Source organism: Sceloporus undulatus, chromosome 2 (genome assembly GCF_019175285.1).
Source record: "Sceloporus undulatus isolate JIND9_A2432 ecotype Alabama chromosome 2, SceUnd_v1.1, whole genome shotgun sequence".
NCBI classification, from domain to species: domain Eukaryota; kingdom Metazoa; phylum Chordata; class Lepidosauria; order Squamata; family Phrynosomatidae; genus Sceloporus; species Sceloporus undulatus.
The window spans coordinates 85,108,709-85,136,075 of record NC_056523.1 but is presented as its reverse complement, the minus strand read 5'-3'; the positions used below and the strand labels follow the sequence as shown (position 1 = coordinate 85,136,075).

Genomic DNA, 27,367 nt, shown 5'->3' with positions numbered 1-27,367 from the left:
AAATAGATATTTGGATAATCAGAGAATCATAAAATTAAATGAAGAAGAAAAATCTATGTTAAATCAGCCGTTCACAAATAGAGAAATCTCTACAGCAATAAGAAGACTGAAACCCAATAAAACACCGGGGCCTGATGGTTTCCCCGCTGCTTACTATAAACAATTAGAAGAGATTCTTGTAGAACCTTTGAAAGATGTGTTAAATGAGATACAAGTTCATGGGATCCCCAAATCATGGAAATCTGCATATATATCTTTAATACCGAAGGAAAATAAGGAAAAGAATGACATCAAAAACTACAGGCCAATCTCTCTACTCAATGTGGACTATAAGATCTTTTCATCTATCATAGCAGAGAGATTAAAAGGAATTCTGAGTAGATTAATCCACAAAGATCAAAACGGTTTCCTACCCAGAAGGCTTTTGAAAGATAATATAAGAACCACAATTGATATCATCGAGTATTTTGAACATCATAATGAAAAAAAGATGGCTATGATTTTATTGGATGCAGAGAAGGCCTTCGACTGGGTAAATTGGTATTTCCTATTTGAGACCATTAGGAGAATGAACATGGGAGACAACTTCTTGAATTGGATTAATAATATTTATAAAGACCAGAAAGACCAATTAATTATTAACAAAGAAAGAACTCCTAACATAAATATCGAAAGAGGAACCAGGCAGGGGTGTCCCCTTTCGCCTTTGTTATTCATAATGGTACTGGAAATACTTACCACTAAAATTAGATACGAACAAGCAATAAAAGGAGTTCAAGTTAAGGACTGTTGTTTTAAGTTGAAAGCTTTTGCTGATGACATCATCCTCTATTTGGAAGATCCTGAAACATCTATAAAGCACATTGAAAAGATACTACAGGAATATGGAAGATCATCAGGATTTAAGGTTAATCAGGAAAAAACGGTAATATTGACAAAAAATTTATCCCAGAAGGAAGAAGAAGAACTTAAAAATCTATCAGGCTATAAAGTGGAAAGAAAAGTAAGATACTTAGGAATATATCTAACTAAAAGAAACATAGATCTATTTCAAAATAATTACCAGAAAATGTGGAATGAGATACGAAATGAATTAAGGAAATGGACTAAACTACACCTCTCCTTCTCTGGCAAAGTTTCCACTATTAAAATGAATGTCCTTCCTAGATTCATATTCCTCTTTCAGAATTTGCCGATTATCTCACATCTACGTTATTTTGAAGAATGGCGGAAGGAGCTCTCTAATTTTTTGTGGTCTGGTAAAAGAGTAAGGATAAATTGGAAAAATTTAACTGAAAATTTTGAAAAAGGAGGCTGTGCCCTACCTAATTTTAAGTTATATTATTTTGCAGCTTGCTTACTTTGGTTGGAAGACTGGATCAAATTGGAGAATAGAGAAATATTATGTTTGGAAAACATCAAGCTGAGATTTGGTTTCCATGCCTTCCTTTGGTATGAAAAATATAAAGAAAACATCGATTTTACACACCATTTTGTAAGAAACTCTTTGTTAAACTCATGGATGAAAATTATAAAACTATTTTATATCAAAATGCCAATATGGGTTTCTCCACAAGAAGCCTTTTTCCCACGAACAAAAGTTAATCAAGAAATCAATTACCCCACATATAAAACTTTATTGGAAAAGGGAAACATTAAGATAAAGTCACTTGAACAAATGAAAGCAGAAAAAATTATTAATGACTGGTTTGCATATAAACAAATATCAGCAAGATTCAACCAGGACAGTAGAAGTGTTGGAATTGACGCAACCAATAATGAAATAGACAAAGTCATATTTGATAAAAAAACAAAACATATCTCTAAGTACTATAAGATACTGCAAAAAAGAGATTTAGAAACCGAAGCAGTCAAACACACAATGATAAAGTGGTCAAGAGACGTGGGTAAAGTCATAGAACTGGAGAAATGGGAAAAGGCTTGTTTGAACTCCAAGAACTTCACACTTTGTCAAAATTATAAAGAGAACTTTATTAAAATGCTACACCGCTGGTACTTATCTCCTCACAAGATTAATCTGGTTTACAAAAAACAAGATGCAGCCTGTTGGAAGTGCAATAAAGTGGATGCAAACTTATTTCATTTATGGTGGATCTGTAAAGAAGCTGAGAGATACTGGAAAAAAATCCATCTAACAATGTCTGAGATACTGGACCAGAAACTTCCATTTGACCCATTATTGTTCTTATTGAATATGACCTCGGAACTGGAAAAAGAAGTTGAGAAGAAACACAAACGTATCATATTATATATGGTTACGTTGGCTAGAATTACATTTGCCAAATCATGGAAGAACTCAGCAATACCCGAATTAGAAGATTGGTTATCGAGCTTATATGAAGCTATGGAAATGGATATATTAACAACTTTGATGAAAGGAAGAACAAAAGAAAAAACAGAAGAAGACTGGCTGTGTGTTATAAAATATAGAAATACTATAAAATGAAACTAAAGAATAGATATTGGAAGATTAATATCAATGATTCTTACTCTACTGCATCATTGATTATTACTGCTAGATAATATGGAATCAGTCTTTACTCAACTTAATATAATGAACATAAAGCGTGGAAAGAAAGGAAGGTATATAGGAAGTATATTTAGATTAAGAATTAACTACTCTATATGGGAAATGAATAATTGGGTTACTGTAAGGTTAGAGAAATTGTTAAGGAAGATTCAAAGACATTGCAAGTAATATATTACAAGAAGCGTTATATGTTGTTACTGCTTCACACTAGCAGTATTATATGTTTAATGTTTGTGTGTTGGTTTTATACGTCTGTTGGTCTGTGCTTTTGTAATTTTGAAAAAAAACATCCTTTTTAAATTGTGGTGCCCAGAACTGGACACAGTATTCCAGGTGGGGCCTGACCAGACCAGAATAAAGTGGCACTATTACTTCTCTTGATCTAGACACTATACTTTATTGATGCAGCCTAAAATCGCATTGGCCTTTTTAGCTGCTTCATGGCACTGTTGACTCATGTTCAAGTTATGGTCTACTTGGACTCCTAGATCCCTTTCACATGTAGTCTTGTTCAGCCAGGTGTCCCCCATCATATATCTGTGCATTTCATTTTTCCGCCCTAAGTGCAGTACCTTGCATTTCTCCGTGCTGAATCTCATTTTGTTAGCTTTGACCCAGTTTTCTAGTCTATTCAGGTCATTTTGAATCTTGATCCTGTCCTCTGGGGTGTTAGCTACTCCTTCTAGTTTGGTGTCATCTGCAAATTTGATGTGTATGCCCCCAATTTTGTCATCCAAGTCATTGATGAAGATGTTGAATAGCAATGGGCCCAGGACAGAGCCCTGTGGGACCCCACTGGTCACTTCTCTCCAGGATGAAAAGGAGCCATTGTTGAGCACCCTTTGGGTTCGGCCGGTCAACCAATTACAAATCCATGTAACAGTTTCCTTGTCTAGCCCACATTTTACAAGCTTGTTTGCAAAAATGTCGTGGGGAACTTTGTCAAAGGCCTTACTGGAAGCTGCGTAAGGCGTGCCCGCGTATGACACGGGTGCACTGTACTACTGATTTATCCTTCTGCCCATTGTGGGCATTACTTTATATTTTTTTCAGAACAAATTAATCCACCTGTCTGCCACACAGTGCTGTCCTGTGCTTGCCACTTCTGTGTGTAATAAAATAATGAAAGTACAGTTTATAAACATTGTTCTCTCAACTGTTCAGAATTGTCCATGTCATTTATCTCAACACTTCTTTGAATAACCTTTCTGGATTTATTATCTAGCGTTCTCATTTAGTTGATTAAGAAAAAGAAAGAATTTGAGTAAGCCATCTGTCTTTCCCCTCCAGCATTAACTTGGAACAACTGTAGTTTCCTCTGTTTGGACTCTAGAGTATAATAAATATAAATGTATATTTGGTATTTGTGTTCACAGACTATTGAGAACATTGTAGAGAGAGGGACTATGTCATATGAAAAAGGATTAGCAGATGAGAACTCAGGAACTTCCATGTGGGATTGTACTTATCCTGTACAAGAAGAGAGTGCAATTGTGCAACCTGATCCTTTGCGTGGTTACTCAACACTAAAATCCACTGGGGTTATACTTGAGTTAGTGTACATGATGTTTCACCTTCTGAATGTACAGTCGGCCCTTCTTATACACGGATTTTTTATACACGGATTCAAGCATACGCGGTTTGAAAATGTTCCAAAAAAGTATAAATTTACCTTGATTTTCCATTTTTTATTAGGGACACCATTTTGCTATGTCATTATACTTAATGGGACTTGAACATACACGGATTTTGTTATACACGGGGGATCTTGGATTCAAACCCCAGCGTATAACAAGGATCCACTGTAATATATACCCACTTTGGCAGGAGGATCTATATATCTCCCATTTAGCTGGGGGATCCTGAGAGTTAGAATCCCCCCCCCCAATTACTTTCTTCAAGCTTTGAATTTTTCTTAATATTCATTGGGTTTGCTGCATATGCACACAATTCTGAATATCTTTCTTTTCTCTCTTTGGTTCTGTAACATAAACTTGTTTTCTTGTAGGCGAGTCTGAAAGCTCTGAACCATGACGACTCACGTGACCTTGGAGGACGCTCTGTCCAATGTGGATCTGCTGGAGGAACTACCACTGCCCGATCAGCAGCCATGCATCGAGCCACCTCCATCATCTATTATGTACCAGGTAAGATGCAGCTCATCATATGTCACAGCTAGAAAGACTCACAACTAACTTCTGTACTACTTAGTGTTTTAAAGAGAATCAGAAAACATTCTCATTAAGGAAGAGCAAAGTGTATAGGAAGGTAAGGGAAAAATACAAGTTGCTATAGCAGCAAGAAAACACTCATAATGATTTTGATGTAATATTAAACTATAGTTTAGTGTTATGAGAGTGAACCTAACCTTTCCATGGGCTCCCTGCTTTTTCTCCAGCATGGTTGCAAGGAGAAGTTTAAATATTTTCCCTTTCTTTTTTTAAAAAAAATTATCCACAGTTTGCTATTTCTCTGATGATTAATGTTTGTAAAATTGGTTTCTTTCAGCAAACCATAGTTGAGATTAACCACAGTTGAGTATTCAGATGGCACAGTAAACTGTGGTTGTTCTAAAGCAGAGGTTTAGTTCAGAAGAAGTTCTGATCTTCTTACAGATGCACAGGAAATGGAGATGTTTAGAAATTCTCTTTGGATTGTTATGGGTCATAAACCTATTGTACTGAATCTCACAGCCAGAACAGACTGGCATAACCAGCTTCCAGCCAGCTTGGGGGTGTGGTGTGCAGATGACACATAACACACATCCCCAAACTGCTTGGCTGCCCACACGTGGGCCAGCATTCTGATGCTCCGGCAGCAAAGCATTCAGATGCCGCATGCCACCAGAGAACCAGAAAGCCACCTGGGGCTGGAAAAGCCACATTTTAGATGCTTGAAAAAGGAACGGCTCTTTGCCACTCCTTTTTTGGGTTGCCACAGCCCCAATCTGCCTTTGGAAGGGCGGCTTAAAGCTGCCCCTTTGGGGTTGGTCTGTTGCACATCTTAGGTCCAAAACACACAGCAGAAATAATTCAGTTTGCGACCACTTTAATTGCCCTGGGTCAGTGCAAGGGAATCCTGGGAACTGTAATTTATTGTGGCACCTGGGCTCTCTGACAGAGAAGGTTAAATGTCTCCCAAAACTGCAGTTCTCAGAATTCCCTAGCATTGAGCCAGGGCAGTTAAAGTGGCCTCAAACTGGATTTTTTCTGCAGTGTGTTTTGAACCTTTTATTTATTGCTTGCTTATTCTGAAAATAAACAAGTAAAAGTTATTTGTTTCATATTATTTTTTCTTTCACATCCTATGGGGAAATTTCCCTTCCAAATGCAGGGAATATTGGAGCCCTTTCCTATGTTACAGTATCTCTCCTAAAAGTCACTGGGCATCCATTAAGAGGACCCTGTTTGTGTTCTATTGCTGTTTAAACATGTATTCTAATTATTTAATAAGCATGAATTCACATCTCCAAGCTACCTCAGCCACCACATTTTGAAATACCACTTCTCATGGTTTATTCAAACTTCCCTGTATGGCTCCCTTACTGTCTGATTTAATGAAGTGTTAAATGATAGTGGTTTTGTACTGACTACATATTGATACATTCACTCAAGTTATCTAATTATTATTATTATTATTATTATTATTAGTAGTAGTAGTAGTAGTAGTAGTTTATTATTAATGCTTGGACCATAGGCCATTCACATACAAAATAAAATTCATATCAATATAGAATACTTGAAAAAAATTAAATAGGATTAAAACACTTGCACATAAATGAAAACATACCCAGAACAGTCAACTGCAATATCAGTGATAAATCTTCTCCAAAATTTTCATTTCTGCCAGAGCTAAAAGCAAATCCTTGTGAATTATCAAGGTATGGCCAACATCCTGTGTGGCCCAAAGCAGTGCAGTAATTCTGCATGCAGAACTATCCCTTACTGAGCCATCACCAGACCTACCATAGAACCACTGAAGCCTTGCTTCATGGCTGTTCTGTGCCTGTTGGAGAGCAAGAGGGATTGTAGAAGCATCTAGCTGTGTCTTCATAGGCAGACACAAAGTGATTACATCATCTGCTGAGGTCCACTGGGGTCCTCCAAAGGACTCAGTGGCTGAGAAAGCATATGGGGACATAGCACAATTATCCTGTGCTGCCTCTGACCTCCACCAGGCATATGATGTCTATGGGTAGGTCAGGCAGCTTTAGCTGTTCTACTGTGGGTTGGGGGGGGGGGGGGGCGGCTTTGGTTACCATGGAGGAAAAAGAGGAAACCAACCTCTGCAGCAACTATAGAATTACTGACTCAGGCATGAGGTTATCTTACACATGTGTATTTCACTAATAAGATGTCATCCTAAGACTTACCATAACGTGTGAGTTCATTCCAATTCTAAATGTCAGTGGTGTTAATGTTTGTCTCTTTGTTGTCAGGCCAACTTTGACACCAATTTCGAAGACAGAAATGCTTTCGTAACTGGCATCGCCAGGTATATTGAACAAGCTACTGTACATTCAAGCATGGTAAGTTTCAGAGGTGATACACAGCCAGCTTTGCTAAAGGAGGCTTGGAGTATAATTGTTTTTCTGTGCAACCAGTACCACTACCACCATTCTGCTACAATGTGTTTCTATATTCCAGAATGAAATGCTGGAGGAAGGACATGAATATGCAGTGATGCTTTATACATGGAGGAGCTGTTCCCGAGCCATTCCCCAGGTAAACTAGACTTGTGAACTCTAAATCACCCCACTCAGATAGAAATAATAATCTTCTAGGAACAAGAATCTTATAGGAGTTATTTAGATCTTGGAGCAGGAAAGTGTTCTGAAATATTGCTGAGGATGCTACAGGTTTCTCACACTTGCCAGGCCATTATAGAGTAGGAGCCCAGAGTTTCCTCTGTGCATCACAGTCAGCTGATACGATGGGGTTCTATTATTGGACCAAGGTTTTACATGTTTCTGTTACCCAGGATTCAAAATTTTGCTTGAGGGGACTGTATGATTTACAGATTAACAGTATGTTAATTGTCATAAATCCAGAGGGTTAATCTCAAACAATTGGAGACTCCTTTGGTACACAAAGGGAACAAAGTTCATTTTGGAAACAAATCTTTAAACATCTATTTCAGTTGAGAATTGGAGGAAAAAATTGACCACCACATCATACCAATCAATATCTTCTTCTTCCAAAAAACTACTAATAAAAACAATTCAGGGATGGTATCTAATATCTGTTAAAATACAAAAATTAATGATAAAATTTCACAAAAATATTGGAGGTAGTGTGAGGGCCCAAAGTCCTGGAATATTAGGATAAAGAGTTAAAACCTGGCTAAATAAAATAATAAGATGAAGTATTACTTTTCATAATCTTTATTAATATTCTCAAAATTTCATGTGGAAAATGCAGAATTTCCACATAAAGAATTGAATTGAATTCTGATCAGTTGGTAAAGCTGAAATGGTAAAATATGGGGAAAACGCAGATGAGCACATGCTCCTATGGTGGTTGAATACGCTGTGATGGACTACTTTGCTGAAAATGGTCAACAAAAGCTTGATTAGTGAGTGGGGAAATAACAAGAAACAACTTTGCAGAAACATGGTATTCATTCATAAATAGTTGCCCCTCTTTATTTAAACTATCCACAGTTTGAAAATATATTTTTAAAATATCTAAAAAGCAAACCTTGATTTTTTTCCATTATATAGAAGGAGCACCATTCTATAGAACTGGAATAACTACTACACCATTCTATATAACTGGAATTTGAGCATCTGCAGATGTTGGTATACATGGGGGTCCAGGAACCAACCCCCAGTGGATGTCAGGGGCCAACTGTATTTCAGGCTTAAAATTGGACATAAGGCATTTTGGTGAAGAATTTATAAAACTTAATCCCGAAATACACTAGCCAAATGACACAGATTCCGGCTGCGTTCGGGGCATAGCATTCAGACAATGCACATCTCAAATGAATCCAGAAGCCACACTGAGCCCTCAGTGGTCCAGGTTATGACCAGGTGCATGTGGTTGCCATGGTCTCAGCACAAACAGCGCCAGCACAGCCTTGCACTGATCTATTCAGCCTGTCTGTTTTGAGCCTTAGAGAAGTATTAAATATAGGACTGTCATAAAGTAATTTATTTAGGTGAAATAGTAGTCATGTAAACCTCTGATAATGTTGCAGAATAAATTGATATCAATGTAAACTAAATAAAAAAATTAAAAATATGAACACTATGTCATTGTGTGTGAGAGAGAAAAGGCCTTACCATATATACTCAACTATAAGTTGACCTCATGCATAAGTAGAGGGCAGGTTTTGGGGCCAGAATTATGGATTTGGATAAGTCGAGGGTAAAATCTAGGGGCATGTAACAAAGGATCTAAAGGATGAAGGAAAAGAGAACAATATCAAAGAATTTACAAGATTCTAGCATGCATAACTTTGTGCTCACACTAAAGATTGGATGGATGAGACAATACAGGAGGGTCAGTGCTTCCAGGACAGATTTTACTCTTGCCTTTCACCAAGGGATGGTTCATTATTTTGTAAGAGCTAAAGTGCAGCACTTACATTGACCTGTGGATAAGTCGACTCAGTTTTTTTGGGTTAATTTTTTGACTAAAATTTCTAGACTTATACATGAGTATATACAGTAATTGCTTAGATTTTACCAGCAAAACTCTCCTCCCAGAACTTTAAAATATTACTTGTTTAGAGTGGTGCTTTCAGAATCCTTCAGCCACCATCAACACTAGAGTTTTTAATCCAAAAAGCAATCAGAAGGGCTTGTACCTTCAGAAGTTCAGAAAGAGCAACAAATGAGAAACTATTATTACTATTATTACTATTATTATTATTATTATTATTATTATTATTATTATTATTATACTTTATTTATATAGTGCTGTAGATTTACACAGCACTGTACCTACAAACAATAAAGTAGATAAAGTAAACCTGTCCATGGCATACAATCTAAGAAATAATGGCATAATACAGATACATAATACACTACATAACAATACAGGAAAGGGTACAATAAAGTAAAGCAGGCAACAAATTAAAAACGTCAAATAACAAATAATAGTCACAAATAATAGTCTCTAATAATAGTCACTAATATGTAGGCAACAAAAGATCTGGCATGTAAATAATTTTTCATCAATAGATAAATGTATTTAATACCAAGAAGAGAAAATTGCATCAATGCCTAAAGGGAATAGTTGAGGAAAAACAAGAAGTAGTACAGTTAAGCTGAAGCAACATTGGTATATACTGGATGGTGTATCAATCCCTGATGTTGCAATCCTATCCATACTATATCAGAGAAAATCCTCTGGCACACAGTGGGATTTACTTCTATGCAGATATGTGTAGGAGTGTACCATTTGCGCGGGTTTAGCAGTAAAGCAAGTTGTCAGAAAAAAACTCTGGTATCTCCTTTACTAGAACAAAATATTACTTTCCCTTAGTATTCAAAGATGTGTTACTTATAGCAGCCATGTAAAAGAGATCTGTAATGTTATTTCCATCCTACATTTGCAGGACACCAAGTGAAAAAGAGTGGCTTTTAAAGGTAAACCCAACAGGCATGACTGAATTGAAATTTGAACCAGAGGCTTTCTGTCCACCAGCTTATGCTCTCAATCACCATGGTACAACAACTTTACACCAGATGGTCCTTGTATTATCTTTCAGCTCTGTGTTTTGGTTCAATCAACAGAGTCTTGAATCTGCCATAATAGTACTGTCAACCTGTATATGTGCAGATGATCCTTCTTTCCTATCCTTTACTGTTTAGGTAGGCCTATTAACTGCAAATAAAGTCCCCTGAATGGCTAAGGGTTTCGACAGACTGGTACTTTATGCCGGCCTGAATGCAGACTAGGGTTCAGCGTTCACACACTGGAAACCCTTACTGTGCCATTATGGTATGTGCATCCTGATGACGTCCGTGGTGCGCAGTGCCCAAACAGCACTGGGTGGAAGAGGTATCATCATGGCAGAGCAGCTTCTTTTAGGGAGCATGTCGGTGCCACAGCATGCAGCTGCTGTGGTACCAACCCGGGGCAGAAAGGTGCAGCTTCCAGCCACCCATCTGTACTGTCCCTTTGTAAACAACTTTATTTTCAATAAAGATTCATTTAGTACCAGGTTCAGAATCTTCCTTGACTAAATTTGGTCAATTGTGATACCTATGCTTTCCACAGTGAATTCACTGTTAACTGTGTGCAGCTCTGAAAATAATATAACCCACCAGATAGTACCAGTTGGTAGCACCTTTATAGACTCCATACAAGACCAAAATTCAGTTCCCCTTTGGGTTATACATTGCTGTTAGTCTCATGTGCCTGTGTAGCTGTAATCTTTATAACTCCCAACTGAATATTTATTTGCTTCGCATGAATTTTTGATCTTGTGTTCTTTGATCACTGAAAAGTGCTGCAGGCACACTTTAATGGGAACCAAGCTTAAAAACCTTTGGAACACATTGGTGAATTATTCCTGTGGGATTTATTTTTCTTGTTCATGAATCCTTGAGGGCCTGCATATTTGGTTCTGTTCGCTCACCTCCCTGCTATGTTTCAGCTAGCTACACTGAGGCTTTATCTGTATCCATCTATCTCTGAAAAGTTTCTACTCCACCTTTTAGGGAAAGTGGTTCTCCAGATGTTATTGAACTGTTACCCCAGGATTCCTCACCATTGGCTAAGCTGGCTCTAGCTGCTGGGAGATGGAGTTGGATAATATATTAAGTCCTAGGCCAGTTAGTTTGGTATAAGCAGCACTACTACATGTTGATGGAGAAAAATTCTTCACATAATACACCAGAAAAATCAATCTGTTCATCTTTAGACTGAATATTTGCAAACCAGGAGAAGATATAGATGTTTTTCTCTTCATATTTTATATATATTTTTATGTATGTTTTTATTAAATATTGCCCAGGATCCTGCATTGTCAGTGCAACTACAGTGACAGAGTTCCACTGTACTTATGTCTGACTTTGCTATCCCTTCCCAAAAAATATTCCTTTGCAGCATTTGCAGAGCTCTCCTGCTCACAAGGCAGCTGGAGAGAACCAATAGGATCCTGCCATAACTGCCTGCCTGACTGCACCCTGCAACTGGGGGCACTGCAAACACATAATTCCCTAATGCCCTGATCGGCAGCACTTTATAATGCTGCCAACATGCAGAGGTAGATTTTGTAGGTCATGTTTGATCATTCATAATATAAAAATTTGAATCTCCAGCAGTAATAAGCATATGGTCTTGTAACTTCTGGACAGTTTGCGAGCCGTAGTATCAGCATGCCTCTCTTTTAAAAATTACATATCATTAAATATTTTTATTTCAAATGTTTTGCACAATAAATTTGGTTTGATTTGATATTTGAAAGTTAGAACTTGGGAAAATGAAAAACAAAAGTTTAAAATAAAATGGCCACCAAAAATACTGCTGTACAATTATGATGAATATGTTTTCTGAAAAAGAAGCACAAACGTGAGCAATAATGAAACAATACTGTTCATGAAATAACATTTTTGATACTAATTACTACATAGAAAGTAATAAAAGTTATTTTTTATGGGGGCCTCTGACAACTGTACAAATTCAACTGTACAAATTCAAAATAAAATTCAACACAGAGAAATGTAAGGTACTGCACTTAGGGCAGAAAAATAAAATGCACAGATATAGGATGGGCGACACCTGGCTGAAAGACTACATGTGAAAGGGATCTGGGAGTCCAAGTAGACCACAAGTTGAACATGAGTCAACAGTGCGATAAAGCAGCTAAAAAGGCCAATGCAATTTTAGGCTGCATCAATAGAAGTATAGTGTCTAGATCAAGAGAAGTAATAGTGCCACTTTATTTTGGTCTGGTCAAGCCCCACCTGGAATACTGTGTCCAGCTCTGGGCACCACAATTTAAAAAGGATGCTGAAAAAATGGAGCGTGTCCAAAGGAGTCCAACTAAAATGGTGAAGGGTCTGGAAACCATGTCCTAGGAGGAATGACTTGGGGAGCTGGGGATGTTTAGCCTGGACAAGAGAAGGTTAAAAGGTGATATAATAGCCCTGTTTAAATACTTGAAGGAATGTCATATTTTTTTTTAAATTTTATTGAAAGTTAAAAACACACAACAACAATGACAAGTATATCTCAGTACAAACTTACTAATCCTTATATCGCGTTGTACAACTAGAAGAGATTGAGTAGGGCAGAGATCTGGAAAGAGTTGCGTAGCCCAAAGTGGAGGGCGTATCTACACGGATATATATACATATATATACATGTGCATATTTACTTGTTTGAGAGGTGAATCTTGGGGTTTAGGTATTGTATCTTATCTTCTTTCTTTAGTGTTTTATTTCCCCTTTACCTCTTATCTTCTCTTGTTTCCCCTCTTGTGCCTTCTATTATAATTAATCTCCTTTCTGCTATTACCTTCTACTTTTCCATCCTCTCCTCTTCCTCTCCTTAGATCCCTTCTTCTCTTTCTCCTATCTAATTACCTTCTTCCCTCCTCCTCTCCCCAATCTTACTACATACGCGCACCTTCCAACACCTACTTTACCCTCATTCATTCTTCCTCTTCCTACATTCACTCTTCCACCCTCTCTCATCCCATTCTTACCAGACTTCTCTCTCTGATTCTGTTAGGTATAGTTGTTTTATTTTTCCACCCTTTTAAGATTATATCACATTTGTGATATCATTGTTGTTTTCCTTTCAAAAGTCCATCTACAGCGATAATATTTCTAAGTTTTCTTTTTCCGCTTGTTTTGATCTTACTGCTATCTATTTATTGATCCTATACGTAATCCATTTTAAACCCCTCTATTGTCTTTTATTATTTTGAGTCCTCAAGATTTTTCATTTCATCTTTACTCTCCAACTTATATGGTCTAATAAGAGTGATATGCGTACTATACTATTTTATTTATTACTATTATTTACAATATCTAATTGTTGCTATCTTTCCCCATTCCTTATTCAAACATTCTAAAACTTTCGCCCATTCTTCATTTATTTCCTCCAGAGATTGGTTTCTGAGCAATAGTGTCATTTTGTCCATTTCTATTGCATCGTAAACTTTCATTAGCCAGTCTTTTTTACTTGGGATCTTTTTCCCTTTCCATTTTTGCGTTAGAGCCAATCTCGCCATTGATATTAAGTAGTACAAGACCTTCCCATGTCTTCTGTCTACCTCCTCTTCCCACATATTTAATAAAAAGGTTTCGGGAAGAAATTTGATTTTTGTTGGCAGAATCAAGTTTATCGTTTCATATACCTTTTTCCAGAAATTTTTAACTAATTTACATGACCAGAGACAGTGATATAAAGGAATGTCATATTGAGGAGGGGGAAAGCTTGTTTTCTGCTGCTCCAGAGACTAGGACCCAGAGCAGTGGATGCAAGCTACAGGAAAGGAGATTCCACCTCAGCATTAAGAGGAACTTCCTGACTGTAAGGGCTGTTCAACAGTGGAACAAACTCCCTCGGAGTGTAGTGGAGTCTCCTTCTTTGGAAGTCTTTAAGCAGAGGCTGGATGGCCATCTGTCAGGATGCTTTGATATGGATTTCCTGCATGGCAGGGGGTTGGACTGGATGGCCCTTGTGGTCTCTTCCAACTCTATGGTTCTATGATTCTATGAAATTCATGGAAGCTGATGCCATAATAATAAGTTATGATGTTTATGATAAATGTTAAGTTTTTAATGTGTTGCTTTTGGTGTAACTGACTCACATGGCTCCCCACAAAAATGATCTGGGTCTGCTTAATCCTAGATTATTGTATCATTTTGTGAGAGACAAAGCAGAATGCTTGTCTCTTAGGACAAGTGATAAATATGGGTTGTTGTTGATCATCAGGTAAAGTGCAATGAACAGCCAAATCGGGTTGAGATTTATGAGAAGACAGTAGAAGTCTTGGAACCAGAGGTCACAAAGCTCATGAAGTTCATGTACTTTCAAGTAAGTATTAGTTAGTTTTAATTTCTTGTGTTTTACTATAATCCTCTTTGCCCATCTTTGTGCTCCTTTCTGATGCAGTAAACCTGAGCATACCTATAATGAGGTGTGTTAGTTCATCTTACCTCATTTTTGTTGTGATGTGCCTACTTCAGGTTTGGTGAGTTGGCCAAATATTTAACTATGGCCCTGTACAGACAGGCCAAAATAAAACTGCTTTGGGTCACTTTGGAGGTATGCTGTTTAAATGAAGAATACATCCTAAGAGACTGGAGTGTGACTTTGGTGCAGCTTCTGGACTCTTAGGATGCATGCATCAATTAAATAGCATAACTCCATCCTTGCACACCTTTGTAGTCCCACTTTACTGAACCACTGGTTATTATTCTGTTTTGAGTTCTTAGTTCACCTGGTTCCCTGTTGGTAGGAGAAAGTAATCGTGATGAGGATAGTGTTCACTGTATTGCAGGGTGTGTGTTTTTCTGAAAAAGACTCAGGTCATCTATTTAAGACAGACATCTGTTTAAAGGAGAAAACAAGAACAGTAAAACCAAAAATATAGAGAATTAACTTCCAGAAGAGCAACAAAATATAAAGATTGGATTAATGCTGATCTTAAAAATAACCCAGCAAATTATTTTAATAAAACTCCTGAGAGTACTGATATCGTAAAAATTGATTGCTCAGTTTTAAGGTAGAGAGCTGATAGAAGCAAGGTTTTCTGTCTCTGATCTCATCCCAGGTTCATTTTTTGTGTGTCTTCCTGTTTTCAAGGATGCTAAGATGCAGCATAAAACATAGCTCACCACCAAACTAGAGGACATGACTCTAGATAATGAATACCTTTTGAGGCAAACGATAGTTTGATTGAAACTAAGATAAATGTAACAGTAGAAATATTTTAAAACCAACAGCAATTGCAGCTGTGGTTTGCTAAAGGGGCAAAGAAGCATTTAGGGGTACCAGTTATAGCAGTGGTGTTGTGGCTACATTTGCTCACCATTTTGTGTTCCTAGTATAATATGTACTCTGATCAGTAAGGCTCGGTACAGACCAGTGCCATAGAACATCATGAAGATATGCTAGGGTTGCCTCGGGGTGTCTCTTTCAGACACCTAGCGCACTGCGGCATCATTATGGCACCACAAAAAGAACCCGCTTTTTGCGGGTTCTTTTTGCTCCCAGAGGAAACCATGTGGTTTGTCCGCTGCGGCTTCCTCGAGGAGCAAACCAGGGCGCCGGTAGACCGCCCTTTTTGGGCGGTCTGTACCAGGCCTTTGATACGAATTTAATTAGTGTGTGTATTTTCTGTGTCAAGATGGTTTCTCAAAACATTTGTTTTGAGATCTGCAGTATCTACCTGAATCATTGCATGGAACTAACAATCTAACACTCCATGGTCATTTGCAGCACACACACACACACACACACACTCATCTTGCTGCAAGGGAAACCCTGAAAAGATGCTTTGAGGTATTAATTTCATTATGTTGACTGTGCCTTTGGGTGGAAGTATGGTAATGACATGAATAGAGAAAGGGAGACAAACATGGATATTTGGACTTGGGCATGGACTATTCCTATGTTGTGGACTTGTGATAAGGCATAGAAATTCTGGACTCAAATTCATTCAAGGCTAGAGGACATTTTCAGTGTCAAGATACAGATGAAACTAGAGATCTTTGTGTTTGAAATGTCAACTGATCAAATTTAGAAGGAATATGAAAAGACATTGCAGTATATAATCACAACTGCAATAATATATGCTCAGAGATGGAAGGATGCCAATACACCAATACAAGATGGTTGACTAATGAAGATGATAAAACTTGATGAAATGGTTCAAACTGATAGTGTTGATCAAAGAGAAACTTTTGAACAATTTTAAGAAAGTTTGGTAATGGCTTGTTACATATGTTCAGTCTCATTGGGAATATGAATCAGTTTTAGATTTTGTAAAATAAACAGAATTGGTATGTTGTAGAGGTATAAATATTTATCATACATAAGGAAGTAGAAAAATAATGGTGTTTATCCATCAGCTGGGTGGGTAAATAGTGTATATTTTTATTTAGTAGTTTAGTTTAGTTTGTTATTGTTTGCTATTATGGTCTGCATTTTAGGTATACAGTACTTATAAAATTGTGATTATTTTTATGTTTAATAAAAATGATTTTAAAAAAGAATAGAGAAAGGGAGACATAGATGTGATCCCATAATTCTAGTCAGAAAACAGCTATCTTGCTCAATGTTTTCCACTCTTATGTAAGTCTCTTTATGTCTTTTAGAGAAAGGCTATTGAACGATTTTGTAGTGAGGTGAAGCGTTTGTGCCATGCAGAGAGAAGGAAAGACTTTGTGTCTGAAGCATATCTACTGACACTGGGAAAGTTTATCAATATGTTTGCTGTCTTGGATGAGTTGAAGAACATGAAGTGCAGTGTCAAAAATGACCACTCTGCTTACAAAAGGTGAGCTCACTAAACCTAAGCTTACTAATGATACTGCTATCTTGAGCTGGAGAACTGAAGGAATCCTTGGAATTATGGTTTTGTTTTGCTTTGCTTTTCCTACTGTCCCTGATTATATTTAGCAGTGAGACAGAGATTATTCAGTCCTTCTCCTTTACAATATACATATACATATACATATATATATATATATATATACACACACACACACACACACACACTTACCCAAAGGTAAGGATATATAAAGTGGCAATTTTGTGATAACTTTTTGGTACAGATTCCTTTGATAAACCTCTTATTAAAATGCAACAAACTAGCATACTGTGTAAAAACACCATTAACATGATAGGATTTCTATTGCCTTTCAGAGCAGCCCAGTTTTTGAGGAAAATGGCTGATCCCCAGTCTATTCAGGAATCACAGAACCTCTCAATGTTCTTAGCAAACCATAACAGGATCACACAGGTAGGGTTATTTTTCTCTTGTCGTTTCCTCCATCTCTTCCTTCATAGTTACTGTAAGTTTGTCTGATACTGTGGGATAGTTCTTCACTTCTATTTTTAGGACACCAACTACTTGTTTGCACATCATGTTTAGTGGAGTAGGGTTGAGTACTGAGCATAATTTAGTGGAGTAGGGTTGACTTCGGTAGTGTCAAAACTGTGCCCCCTGGGCCCCATTCAGCTCCCACCCACCCAACCCCATTTTTGCAATAACTCAGGTTTTCCCTAAAGCCCCCATTTAAAAATTTTAGAGTGAAAAATCACCCAAAAAGGACAACAAGACACACAACTGCCTCAGGTAATATTTTCATTTTTAATATTCCCCCCAACCATTGAATGTTGTTAAAAATGGCAGAAAAATATAAATGTGCAAACCAGAAATAAACTTTTTGTCATGTGGGTCCTGGACTTTGGGCAAATATTTGAAAGTGCTGAGGTAAAAATCAGTTCCTGCCACAGATGTCCACTGTGGTCTAGACCTACATTTAGACTTGGCAAGGGGTTGGACTGGATGGCCCTTGCGGTCTCTTCCAACTCTATAATTCTATGGAGTTTATCACACGGAAGACCCTTCCATGTGGTAAACGTCACGCAAGTGCCGCCCAAACATCACGCAAACATCATGGGTGTGATCCCCCCATGGCACTACGGAAGTGGAATTGCGGATCCCACTCCATTCCCGTCATGCACTTGTAACTGGGGGAGCCTCCTGGAGTGCTTTTCTTATTAAGAAAAACTTATTATTAAGAAAAACACTCCAGGAGACTCCCCCAGTTACGAGTGCATGAGAGGAACAGAGCGGGAGCTGCGATTCCACTTCTGTAGCGCCATGGAGGAAATTGTTGTAACTTGACATTATGAAATAAGTGCATCTGGTAATCATATACCATGCTCTGTGTAGTAGAGATATAAAAAAAAGTTTGTAAATTTTCTGTTGCTGGGATTTTTTGCCAAACAGTATTTAGCATGAGTCCCATTGTTTTTCCCCCACAGGAAAAGCTGTCAGGAATTTCTCAAAAAACCTTCCCAAAATATAAAATAACAATCATAATAAAATGCCCCCAAATTCTCATAATATTCCCTACCTCAGAGAAAACATCTGTAGTTCTTGTTATTGTTGTTGTTCACTTGGGAAAGAATGAAATACACAGTGATCGTTCATAGTGTACAGTAAGAATAACAGGTGTGTTAGGCTCAGAATTGCATTTCCCCAGTAACTAAATATTATGACTTGAACACAGGAAAAGCACTGTCTGTTTTCATTCTTTGCAACAGGTAACAACAGTGTATGTACTGATTACTTCTGTGGTCCTAAGCAATAAATTAATTTATTGCCTATCTACTAAAGGTAATAGTTTGACCCTCAGAATTTCTCAACACTATCATTTTTATTTCAAAATTATTGAAGGTCTTGTTCTTTTTTCCCCTTTAAGTGCCTGCATCAGCAGCTGGAAGTCATCCCTGGTTATGAGGAACTGTTGGCTGATATTGTCAACATCTGTGTAGATTACTATGAAAACAAGATGTATTTGACGCCCAGTGAGAAGCACATGCTCTTAAAGGTAACCTCCCCAACTCTCTGCAAAGATATATTAGCTGTCTCTCAGCCTTTCCTTCTCACAGTTTGGTTCTTTTCTTCTCCATAAGGTACCTGAATTTTTGTTTCATTCCTCTTTTATATTTTCTCTTTCCTCCATGTTGTGTCAGATTTAGTTTTTTATTTTCTCCATATAAATAGGCAGTTTATTTGCAAACTAAAAAAATTGTTAAAATGCTACAAATAGTACCAAATCTTCTGCAGGACTACATTATTGCTCCTTCTGTTCACATATCTCTTCCATTTCATATATCACATACAAAAAGAGCTTGAAGGAGATGTAAATGTGCTTATTACCAAGAATGAATAATTTCTGTCATTTCACTGCACTCTTTTCTCACCCAGCATTCACACATCCCAAAGTGTTTCAGGAAATAGTTCTGTTCAGAAATCCTTCCTGACTGGGACCATGTCTGCACTCACCAGGATATTCCAGGGCAGCTGACAGTATCCTCAGCCTGCAGCTGCCCCTATCTGCCCCCATGACCCTGGACTCCACTTCCATGCCATGGTGGCTGTCTGCACAGATGTCCTGCTGGTCCTCCTGGCACATCTGCCACCACTACAGGTTGCTCACCTCTAGGATCACAACAAGATGCCCAATAGTGATTATACACTGTGTGCCTCATTCTGACCTGCTACAGCAGCACTGGATATTTCCAGAAGATCCAGTGCAACACGTTTTTTAAGTTTGCATTAAACTTGCAATGTCCCAGTTATAGTGCAGGACATACCAGACGTTGTCCAGACTCCCCTACCACCACAAGTGGGATTTGAGCCATGTGTTGAACATGATAATGCCAAAACAGAGGGGAAGTGAAACACCTTTTTACAGTGAGGAAACAAATAACTAAATAGTTTTTCCACACCTAGGAAGAAGTATTAGTCTTTGATCTTAGTTCATAAATTGCATTTGTAATCGGCAATATAATCAATTCTAAAATAAAGTTGACAAAACATTTAATGTGTGAAGTGGTTTGAAGTTGCATCATTTTGCTGTAGTTCATTCCTAGTATTAATCCCAGTTTACTCTCTAGTATTTGTCAGTTGTTTTCATCACAGCAACTGGAAATTATCACACCTGAAGAAAGTGTCTTTCTCCTGTGCTTAAATCACATTAATCGTGCAATCAGGGGGAAGATTACCACATCCCCCATGCTCTTATCCTGTTCTTCTCCCATCGTTAAGCAGTAATCGGGAGCATCCGTTAATACCCAATGATGGGCCCATTACTGTTTACAGACTGGAGAAGAACAGCATAAGAGTGTGGGGATTTAAGCATGGGAGAAGGACACTTTCCTCTTGCATGTAGTAATCGTCTGTAGCTGAGATTGAGAGGGGTTGTAGCTCCGTGGTAGAGCATATGCTTTGTGTGCAGAGTGATCTTGGATTCCATGGTTAGTGAGTATCACAATTAGAAGTACTTTGCCAGAGACTTTTGAGAACTGTAGCTGATCTGAGTAGATATACTGGATAAGATGGCTAGATGAACAAATGGTCTAGGCTAGTATAAGGCAGCTTCATGTGATTATTGGGAAATTTCAGGAAGTAAAATTGGAATTAACAAACCATAAAGTGAAGACATCTCTAGCTGTTAATATTCTATTATTTTCTTCTGATTTTTGTAATATTTCAAAAATATAATAAACCTGTGTGATTATTTCAATTTTTTTCTAGGTAATGGGTTTTGGTCTCTATTTGATGGATGGAAATGTCAGTAATATCTACAAGCTAGATGCAAAGAAGAGAATCAACCTCAGTAAAATTGATAAATTCTTCAAGGTCAGTGTCCAGCATTTCTTTCATTTTTGACTGTTATAGCTCATATGGTCAGGTACTGTCTAGAAATAATCACAATGCTGTGAACATTTTTAGATTTTAACAGTATGGCCGTGTGTATTTAGTTGAACAGAAATTGGGAGGCACCTTGTTTCACTCCTCCCAATTTCACCTTTCTCTCAATTCTGCCGCACTAATTTCCTGCAGATATTCATGGAGAAACTGTTAGAACATTTCTGTGTGTTCATGACCATGCATAATTCCTAAGATCAAAGCAACAGACTAGAGGTATAAACCTTTGAACTCCCTTCCTCATGGCTGTTAGATTTATGGTGCTTTATAAATAAAGTTAATAATAATAATAATAATAATAATAATAATAGTTCCTTTAACAGTAGCTTAAGCTGCACCACTTTAGAATATGTGCACCAACTTGTGATAGTAATTTGCTATTATTTGCTTGTTACAAAAAGTCTTCTCCATTGTCAAGCGTAACTTAAGAACCACATTTGGCATTATTGCATCCCTATAGCTGCCCTCCCATCTGTTGCTCTTGAGATGTGACAGTATAACTGTTCACTTACCATCTAAAAGATCATTATCATTTACCTGATCTGTTCATGGTAACAGCCTTTATTAATTAGTCTGGTCCAAGGACCTGAACTTTGATGAGAAGAGACTTCTTCCTTACCATATATTGAAGCATTAGATTAGTTTCAATACTAATTCTGCAGTTCAGACATAAGTATCTGAATAACATCTATGTGTTAGAATTTTGTGCTGTTTTCCTCTTTTATGTGGGTAACAGAGTGATTCCTGCATTTTACAAAAAGGTGCTAGGGAAATTGATTTCTGCCAAGTTCAGGTTCTGTTCAGATACAACATCTCAGAAATGAAAAACACTAAAAGTGTAGAGTCATCAGCATCACAGTTTCAAGTGACTGTGTTCCTGTCTGTTTAGAACACTTTGCAAATTCAAAGCATTTCTTTTTGTATATATGGGTTAGACTTTTGTCTTCTACTATACACTACAGAGTTTGTGTTATTTAAAAAAGGGGGGATCACCGCAAGAGAAATTAATTTGTTAAAATATGGGCATTTGCTTTGGTACGTGCCTATTCATTTATTCCATACAGTTGAAAGATGCAGTCTTTGGTTACCCAGTTCATAGTAAACCATTGGGATTGAACAAAAAGAGGTGAAAGTGTAGCATTTTTATGATACAGATGTTTCCAACAAGTGAAATGAACACATGCTTCAAGAGAAAGTGTGAAATGGTGTAAATGTGTAAAAAGTCACATATTCTAATCTGAAACAAAGTTCAATCTTGACCATAAATAATGACCTGTGAGAGTGGTGTCAAGTTCCTTTCCCTCAGAAGGGCCACAAAATCTGGCAATCATTGTGATTTCTCTGTTTTTTCAAACCAGCTTTAGGACAGGATACGGAGTGGAAATGGCTATTGTCACCTTAGTCGATGATCTCCATCTGGGCATTGACAGGGGAAGTGTGACCCTGTTGGTGCTCTTGGACCTCTCAGTGGCCTTCAATACCATCAACCATGGTATCCTGGAACGCCTGGGAGAGTTGAGAATTGGGAGCACTGCATTGCAGTGGTTCCGTTCCTATCTCTCAGACAGATTCCAGATGATGATGCCGGGAGACAGTTGCTCTTCTAAAGGAGAGTTAAAATCTGATGTCCTTCAGGGTTCCATTCTGTCTCCTGTGCTATTTAACATTTACATGAAGCCGCTGGGTGAGATCACCCAGAGACATGGGACAGGTTGTTATCAGTACGCTGATGACACCCAGATCTGCTTCTCCATGTCTTGAACTGCTGCAGTGACTAAGGAAGGCATCTCTCCTCTGAATGAATGTCTTAAGGCGGTAATGGACTGGATGAGGAAAATTTAGGATTAAATTGAATCCTAATAAGACAGAGGTACTCGCTAGAGGGACCTCTAATACGGGTATGGAGATATGTCAACCAGTTCTGGACAGGGTCACACTTCTCCTAAAGGACTGTTTTGCAGCTTGGGAGTGCTCCTGGACCCACCACTCCAGTTGTCATCACAGATAGATATGACGATCAGGAGTGCTTGCTATCAACTTTGGCTGATACGCCAGTTGCGACCCTACCTGGAGCTGGGGGACCTAGAAATGGTTGTACACGCGCTGATAACCTCTTGTCTCGATTTCTGCAATGCCTTCTACTTGGGACTACCCTTGTGCCAAATTCGGAAGCTTCAACTGGTCCAAAATATGGCAGCCAGACTCATTGCTGGTAAATCCAGATTTGTCCATATAACACCTATTTTAAAATCTCTCCACTGGTTGCCAGTCAGCTTCCGGGCACAGTTCAAGGTGTTGGTTATTACTTTTAAAGCCCTACATGGCTTGGGCCCATTTTACTTGTGGGAACACTTCTTTTCATACATTTCACCCTGCACACTCAGGTCCTCTGGAAAGAATCTATTATAGCCAAAGAAGACCAGGTTGGATGAGGTTTCCCAGAGGACCTTTGAGCCACCGCTCCAAAAATTTGGAATGACATGCAGGAGGAGATTCATCATATCACGTCTCTTGATGCCTTTAAAAAGGTGCTCAAGACAAATCTCTTCTGGCAGTCCTTCCCAGACTGACCTTCCATTAAAAGGACTACCCCACCTGCCTCAATTTATCTCACTCCTATCTGCTGTTTTTAAATTATTTTTAACTATTTTATTGCTTAACTTGTTTTAATGGTTATGTTGAGATTGGAGGGCAGGGGGTGGTTGTATTTTCTTGATGATCGCTGTACTGTGTTGTTGTTGTTTTTATTGTAACCCAGCTCAATCTGTAGGGAGAGGTGGGATATTATTATTATTATTATTATTATTATTATTATTATTATTTAAGATTTGTGCTCCAGTCAGGATCAGAAGTTTATTAATTTAATTTTCAGTTTCATTGTTGAGAGAGCTTTATTTATCAGCTTCCTCAGTTTTCTGGGCAGTCTCACAGACTGTGTGAAACTGTCATGTATTTAAATATCTTAAGATATTTATTTATTGTATATGGCTTATCAACATGTTTGTCAAGAAAATGAATATATAATGTCAATTGATTGTTATAGTTGTTACTGAATTTCACTTGGCCTTTCTGCAAGGTGCTCCTAATCCAATTTTTGGTGGATTCATGGAACTCTTGGTGATTATTTTCTAGGGAAGGAAAGAATATTCAAGAATATTTGGAAAACAGTTGAAAATATGTTTCTCAAGTATCAGGAAATCCTGAAAAATAGAATCCTGGACTAATAAGAATATTTGCTGCCTGGAACTTATGCTGTGCAAACATTGCATTTTTTTTTTTACAGGAAACAGCATTTTCTCTATAGCAAATTATATTTATGCACATAAAATGCTGTGTACAAAATAGCTATTCAGCTACAGCATTTTTAATGCAGGAAACAATATTTTAAAGTTGTACTTCATGTTTTGCTTCTTCTTCTCTTTTTGTTTGTTTGTTTATTTTATTTATTGCCATCCCGCTAAACATAGATTAGTCAGAGCTATATTGCCTTTGTGTTGGTATGGCAGTTCTTAACATATTTTCATCTTATAAGTCTATGTGAATGCTGGAAGTTATGTACTTACTGGAGTGGAAGTTATCATTTGCTGTCATATGATAATGGGGATTGATTTGGTGGGTTTTTGTTGTTGCTTGTTTGTTAATGTACTCCCAGTTCTTGAATTCTACAAGTTAAAAAATACTGTAGTGAAGTGTTTTATATTTGAATGCTCCCTATGACCTAGTAATATATTATCATATTGAGGTATCTTCAGATAAAAATGATCACTACACTAAATTATAGTCATGTCACCTTGTTGTGATATCACCACGTCAAGAACTGTGTGAATATGGTTTTAATCTTCAATTAACTTGTCTCTGTGGCCTTTTTTGTATTATCTAGTGCATCTTGAAATTCTAGAGTGCTGTTTCCTCACCCAAGTGTTGTTGGGACCACTGTTCCAGAGATCTACCCCACCCACCCCATGGCTCAATAGGGCTGCCACTTCCACTTTCTTGTATTGCTCTCTCAGACAAAGGGACCCTCTCTGCCTTATTTAAACCATCTTTTGTTTTTTTCTTCCAGCAGCTGCAGGTGGTTCCTTTATTCGGCGATATGCAGATAGAGCTGGCCAGATACATTAAGACCAGTGCTCACTATGAGGAGAACAAATCCAAGTGAGTGCCTGCCATAATGTCTCTTGGCTTTGGTGTGTCCTGGTCAAGAGAGGAAGTTGCCAAGACCCTTGCAACTCTCCTGCTCTTGTGTGTGAGATCTGTGCATGGGTGCCTGTGGGCATGTGTCTGTATGATTATGTTATTGGGCATGGCTCCATATGAATGAGTGTACTGATGTAGGATGTGTGTGGATTTGTCATTCCATATCCATTCATAACTGTACCTTGATGACTCAAAGGGAACGGTCCAAGCCTATGCATAACAAAATGGCTTGCATATCCATTGAAACCAGTGGGCTGGATGTATCCACAGCTGTTCTCTTCTCACATAGATCACCCAGTCTTCCAGCACTCACAAAACAGTTAAGTGGAAGGAGTTACAGTGGAGAGATCCGTTCCGGATTCCCCCTCCCTCGCGTAAGGCAAATGATGCGTATGCTTGAGCCCCATTCAATATAATGGGGCTGGTGCTTGCAGCAGAGTGGCGTTCTTGCGCCGCAGCTGCAGGCGCACCATTTATTTTATTGTGGTGTGGCTTCTGCATAAACCAGAAGCCACATATGGAGAGCATTTCTTATGACTGGATTGGTCCAGTCTTTGGATATCCCAGATACATCAAACTGTAACAAATGTCCCATGTTCTTTCAATTCACCCAGGCCAGAGTAGAATCATAGAATTGGAAGGGGCCCCTTGGGCCACTCAGTTCAACCCCCTTCTCAATGCAAGATATTTTTCTGGTAGCTCTAAAAGTTGCTGTGATGAAGGTGACAGACTGTGCTTTTTCAAGCACAGAACTCCATCCGCTCACATGCCGCTCAGTCCAAAATATTTGTCCTCCCTTCAAACCTCTTCCTGAAAGGTACATTCAGAGATATCTCACAAAGAGGGCCATGCTAACCCTGCCCCTTCAGGAATCTTCCACTTCACAACTGATGTTCAGGTTTTAAGCTCAGTGAAGCTTTGGCTCCCATGGTGGAGCATTTATATTTCCAGGGAAGTCTAATCAGGTCATGTTGTTCCTCATCTCTTGCCTCATATTACCTTCTTCCTATTTCTTGCTGTCTGCCACCTATTACTTGCTACTTCCATTTGTTTTGTCATCCAGCTTTTTTTCATTCATCAGAACCTTACCCAATCCTGCTGATCTCTGGTGCAATGATACAGGACATGCAGTGGGTACTGCAGCCACTCACTCAAAACCACAAGGTTGCGAGTTCAAGACCAGCAAAAGGGCCCACGCTCGACTCAGGCTTGCATCCTTCCGAGGTCGCTAAAATGAGTACCCAGACTGTTGGGGGCAAATTAGCTTACTTGCTAATTAGCTTACTTGCTGTTCACCGCTATGATCTTTGGAATAGCGGTATATAAATAAAACAAATTATTATTATTAATTAATTAATTAAATTATTATTGCTCTTACAAAGATCCATATTGCCTCCTGCCTATACCTATCCCACTTTACCTACACTGATTTCTGTGTTACAATCCTGCCCTAGCCTTTTGCCTGGACATATTCTTTCCTAACTACTTCCCCATAACATTCATTCTGATTTGCTGACTCCATTACTAGAATTTCTTAAAAAAAAAAAAAAAAGATCAAAAATGGATGTATGCCTTTGTGGGTACAAGGAAATGACCGCAAGTTTGAATGTGTGACTGTGATTTAAACTGATAAAATGTACATATATGTGACTGGCCACCAGTATCTGAGTATGTGTATACTTGCAAGAGTGTATGATAGGTTGATAGATGTACACGAAGAGTGTAATTATGTAACAGCAAAAACATATTTTGTGTGTAACTTTATAAGTGTGATAGGATATATTGTGAATATGTTTGTGAATGTTCATTGTCTGTTCTTGCATGTGCACTCTCTCGTTCTTGTGTGCTAATGACTGAATGTGGGTGTGAATGAAATATGCTGTGAATGTGAATGATGTGTGCCTGCTCTGGATAGTTTTTATCCACATTTTCCAATAGGATATAAAATCATCCAGAGCATGGGCACAGCACTTTCTCTATCTGTTCAGTGTAGGGTGCAAGGATGGAAGGTATGGGGCCACACTGTAACACAGATGGTATCAAATACCAGGCTTTTAGGGAGAACAGCAGGTGAAAAGCAGAGTGAACCATTTTAAACTAAAATATATTTCAAGGGAATTTATGTTAGGGATTGAAATTGGGGGAGGGGGAGCTCTGGAAGCAGAAGCTAAACACCACAGTACATATAAATAAAGG

At 38.1% G+C, this 27,367-nt stretch overlaps 1 protein-coding gene across 4 annotated transcripts in view; it reads left to right on the top strand.

Moving 5' to 3' along the window:
* The window catches only part of CYFIP2 (cytoplasmic FMR1 interacting protein 2), a 101,972-nt gene that overhangs the window by 17,057 nt on the left and 57,548 nt on the right, over positions 1-27,367 (top strand). For 3 of the 4 annotated variants that reach the window (XM_042451371.1, XM_042451368.1, XM_042451369.1), the window contains exons 2-10: positions 4,560-4,698; positions 6,990-7,079; positions 7,198-7,275; positions 14,455-14,556; positions 16,842-17,023; positions 17,392-17,488; positions 18,960-19,088; positions 20,801-20,905; positions 25,038-25,129. In XM_042451371.1, coding sequence (XP_042307305.1) covers positions 4,582-4,698; positions 6,990-7,079; positions 7,198-7,275; positions 14,455-14,556; positions 16,842-17,023; positions 17,392-17,488; positions 18,960-19,088; positions 20,801-20,905; positions 25,038-25,129 — 992 coding nt within the window. In that variant the 5' untranslated portion in view covers positions 4,560-4,581. The remainder of the gene's footprint in view (positions 1-4,559; positions 4,699-6,989; positions 7,080-7,197; positions 7,276-14,454; positions 14,557-16,841; positions 17,024-17,391; positions 17,489-18,959; positions 19,089-20,800; positions 20,906-25,037; positions 25,130-27,367) is intronic. The other variant, XM_042451370.1, reaches the window with a different exon arrangement.